Source organism: Trachymyrmex cornetzi, unplaced genomic scaffold (genome assembly GCF_001594075.2).
Source record: "Trachymyrmex cornetzi isolate Tcor2-1 unplaced genomic scaffold, Tcor1.1 scaffold220, whole genome shotgun sequence".
Taxonomy (NCBI): domain Eukaryota; kingdom Metazoa; phylum Arthropoda; class Insecta; order Hymenoptera; family Formicidae; genus Trachymyrmex; species Trachymyrmex cornetzi.
Genome location: NW_017296848.1, coordinates 17,083 through 21,706, shown reverse-complemented (window position 1 = coordinate 21,706; position 4,624 = coordinate 17,083). Strand labels below are relative to the sequence as shown.

Below are 4,624 nucleotides of genomic sequence, written 5' to 3'. Positions count from 1 at the left end.
CCCCCCCCCCCCCCGATGGGGAGTGGGACGGCTGGCCGTCGAGCTGGTACCAGCTCAAATGTGCGGGCGATAAAACATATTGCGGGTGATGTGGCGACGGAGAGACGCCCGTCAACTGTTGCGTCTCGTCCGGTGACGCAGAGTGCGAGGCCGGTAGTGCGACGACGTGCTGCCGCGAAGGACACTCGCTTACGGGCGCCAAAAACTGCTGCGGTATTGCTTAAGTGCGTGGAGTCCGCAGATAAAACGGGACCTACGTATGCGGACGTAATGAGGCTGGCGAGGGGGAAAATCTCCCTTGAGGAGATGAACATTGAAAATACCCGTATCCGAAGGGCGCAGGCGGGAGGACTGCTCATCGAGATTCCGGGAGGCGATGAAGCAGGCGCGAAGGCAGAAGCTCTGGTGGGAAGGCTGAGAGAGGTCCTCGCTGAGAGCACTTATAAAGACGATGTAAGTGTGGTGCGACCAGTGCGCAGAGCGGAAATTAGGCTGATAGATATCGATCAGTCCGTCACCTCGGAAGAAGTAATCGCGGCCGTGGCGTCTAGGGGACAGGTCCCTACTGTAGATATCAGGACCGGTCCTTTTAGACTAGGGCGAGGAGGAATAAACACGGTATGGGTACAATATCCCCTACAATGTGCGAATAGGTTAATAAGTGAGGGACGAGTGAGAATAGGAAGGTCCTCGGCGGATGTAGTGGCGCTGGCGAAAAGGAGGCTCCAGTGCTTTCGCTGCCTGGCGGTGGGGCACACGAGGGCCAACTGTCAGAGCCTGACGGATCGCTCCACATGGTGCTTCCAGTGCGGTAGTGATGGACACAGGGCTTCGGGGTGCCGGTTACCCCCGAAGTGCCCGGTGTGCGCGTCGCGAGGACTGGGGTCTGGCCATAGAGCGGGAGCACCAGAGTGCATACCGTTCAACGGCCGTGGACAAGCACCCAATGGTGATGACACGCGATTAAACACGGAGAGAACATCTGTCGGGGCTGATCGGGGAGCACCGACACCAGTAGATGAGCAGGTTAGTATGGAAGTTGATGGCTAATCTAGCTCAAGTTAATGTAAATAGATCGCGACCATCGCAGGATATGGTTGCTAGGATAAGTGAGGAGTTGAGGCTGGGGATTGTGATGATCGCGGAACCCAACTGTATCCCGGACAATGGCCGTTGGGTGGCCTCTAATGACAATCCTCCCTCGGCCGCCATAACGTGGCAGTGGAGCCGAGAAAGGGTGCCGTGCACTCCTCGATGGAGGGGCATGAGATTCGCAGCGGTGGACTGGGGAGATATAATCGTTGTCTCGTGCTATTTCTCCCCCAGTCTCAGTGAGGTAGAATTCTCCAGAGACTTATATGAACTGGAGAATAAATTGTTGGGAGTAAGGGGCTACCCGGTGGTAATTGCGGGAGACTTTAATGCCCGCACCCCTGCATGGGATCCTGGGAGGCCCAACAGAAGAGGAGCCATCCTAACGGATTGGATAGGAGTAATGGACCTCCAGGTATTAAACGAGGGGACAGTACCTACATGCGTGCATCCGCGAGGTATCTCATGCGTGGACCTCACGCTAGCGACACCCTCGGCGGCGAGGAGAATCTCCTCCTGGAGAGTGGAGGCTGACTTGGAGTCCCTCTCCGACCATAAATATATAATTATGGAAATCGGGACTTCTCTAATCGGGCCCACTATGGGGAAAACGGCACTCAGAGCCTTCCCTAGATGGGCGGTAGGCGGAGCAGACTCGGATGTGATGGAAGCTGCGTCAATTTTTGCGGCATGGAGCGTCAACTTCGGGGATGCCACTTCTGGGGCCGAGAAGATGGACCGGGCACTCCGTGATATCTCGGATGCATCGATGTCAAGAAGGGGACTTGTGAGAAGACCATCAACTTACTGGTGGAATGAGGAGATTGCAGAGCTCCGTCGCAGCTGCAACGTGTGCAGGAGAAGGCTGACACGAGCGCGTGCGAGGAGAGGGGCACTCCCCACTAATACTCAGATATACTGGGACGAGTTACGGGAGGCTAAACGTAGGCTTAGGAAAGCGATCAGCCGTTCCAAAGCCAAGTTATGGGAGGAACTCGTGAATGATCTTGATAGGGATCCTTGGGGTATGCCCTATCGCTTAGTGTTAAGGAAATTACACGCGGGTGGCGCATCGGTGGTGGAGGTGCTTCCTCCTGAGATTGTGAGGGAGATTGTGGCGACCTTGTTTCCTGCGGATAATACCCCGCAGGTTGCTGGGACCCCGGTCGACTGGCGGGAAGACATGACGATTACTCCAGTTGAAATGCTGGAGGCTGGAACCAGAGTAAAACTGGGTAAGGCTCCAGGTCCGGAAATCACGGGCCGTGTGATTAAAAATACGATGGAAAGTCTTGCTCCGTTGTGGGCAAGATGTTTCACGGAATGTCTCAGGAGCGGGCACTTTCCACGACAGTGGAAACTCGCGAAACTGGTACTGGTCAAAAAACCGGGCATGCCGGATCTTTCCCCGTCCTCGTATAAGCCTTTGTGTCTGTTGAGTGAGGCGGAGAAATTATTCGAAAGGGTGATCGTACGAAGACTACAAACCTTCTTGGACGAAACAGAAGGGATAGCGAACGGGCAGTATGGCTTCCGACGCCACCGTTCCACGATAGACGCGATTTGGTGCCTTAGGGAACGGGTTGGGCGGAGCTTACGGGATGAGGGTGTCGCTATCGCTGTGTCCCTGGACATTGCGAATACGTTCAACTCCCTCCCGTGGCCTATAATTAGGAGAGCTCTAGAGGAGAAGGATGTTCCGGGGTATCTTCGGAGTATCCTTCATGACTACCTCTCGGACCGGGGCCTGTCCTACGTGGACCGGAGGGATAGATTGGTGCATGAACCAATGACGTGCGGGGTTCCACAGGGTTCGGTCCTAGGACCGACCCTGTGGAATATAGGATACGATTCTATCCTGAGAGCGGGCCTTCCGATAGGATGCACAATATTGTGTTACGCGGACGACACGCTTCTGATCGCTGAGGCTGCGACCTTCGACGAGGCGCGCGCTAGAGCCGAACTGGGGGCCATTTATGTAGTGAGGTTGATAGAGCGGTTGGGACTGAAAGTCTCGGTTCCAAAGACTGAGGCGGTCGCTTTTACCGCCGAAGGGATACCGGAGGGTGCGGCTATTAGGGTCGGGGGGAGGTGGTTCCGATTGGATCCACTGTGAAGTACCTGGGACTGATCCTGGACTCGCGGTGGACCTTTCGGGACTACTTTCGCTTACTTATGCCCAAGGCCTGGAACATGTCGAGGGCTCTGGCGAGAATTACCGCCAATATTGGTAGTCCTGGCGAGCGGCGTAGGAAAATGTACGCCACAGTCGTAATGTCGATGGTGTTATACGGGGCCCCAATTTGGGCGCAAACAGTGGCGAGAGATCGTGTGATGGTGGGTAGCGTGCGTAAGTTGCAGCGGCAGCTTGCCCTGAGAGTGATCAGGGGCTACCGAACTATCTCGCATGATGCGGCGGCCATCATTTCGGGGATGGTCCCGTTTGATCTAGTGGCGGACCGTATTAGACGGTCTTATCTTCGCAGACGGGATATCCTCGCCCGGGATGGCGTGGTTACCCCGCAAGTGGGGGGGATGCTGCTGGAGGTCGAGCGACGTCGCTCGATCGAGCGGTGGCAGAGGCGACTTAGCGAGTTGCCTCCGAGCGGACCGGGCGCAATCGTGCGAGGCGCCATCGGGGAGGACCTGGAGACGTGAGTTGGGAGGGTGCATGGTGCCCTCACATACCGTGTCACACAGATTTTGACGGGGCACGGGGTGTTTGAGTCCTATCTATATAGGATAGGACGACGGGACTCACCGATTTGCCTGTTCTGTAGGGCGACGAGCGATACGGCGGCGCACACCCATCTGTTCTGCCCGTCCTGGGCGGAGCAGAGGGAGGGGCTGCTGGCGGTCGTGGGGATCGATAGGACATTTCGGGCGGTGGTGAGGGCTATCATGCGCTCTCCCGAGGCATGGCATGTCTTCGCGGAGTTCTGCGAGACGGTGATGCGGAGAAAGGAGGAGGACGAGCGCGCCCGGGAGCGGGGACTTGTCCCGCGTGTGGGGGTGCTGGCCCTATCTCCGAACGAAGAGGACTCTGACTCTGGTTAGGACCGGTGTTGTCAGAGTATGTATGCGTATGTATATATGTATATATTATATTGTAAATAGTGGTAATAGTCTCTAAGTGTAGTATATCATATAAGCGTGGACCCGTGTATAGCGGTAGCGAGCCAATGTAGCTCGGTAGGTTGGCATTCCGATGAGATGCTAGAGTGCGGTTCCGGAATGCCTCTCTTGCCTATGCGGTAGTACGGAAAAGGGGGGAGTTTTTAGTCGGTAGGCGACCGTCCCGGTGCGTCCCGGGGGTACTTAGTACCCCAGGGATCACGGGGCGGCCGAATCCGGCACTCCCGACGGTACGGGCCGTCGGGGGTCTTCCCCTCCTCGATGGGTGTCCCGAAAGGGTCCCCCTCGGGAAGGGGTACAAGAAGATTTTCTCCTCCCACGTAAAACAAAAAAAAAAAGGTTAGCACAACTTAGCACAACCTAGCACAATCCCCGCAAGGGGTGGGGTCGTTTCCGG

General features: G+C 56.3%; 1 protein-coding gene across 1 annotated transcript; it reads left to right on the top strand.

Annotated features, from left to right (window-relative positions):
• Window positions 1-3,285: 3,285 nt before the first annotated feature.
• On the top strand, window positions 3,286-4,149 carry LOC108760110 (uncharacterized). Its single transcript, XM_018505905.1, has 2 exons — window positions 3,286-3,746; window positions 3,873-4,149. Exons 1-2 carry the CDS (start codon window positions 3,286-3,288, stop codon window positions 4,147-4,149), a joined length of 738 nt encoding a protein of 245 aa, XP_018361407.1.
• The last annotated feature ends 475 nt before the right edge of the window (window positions 4,150-4,624 follow it).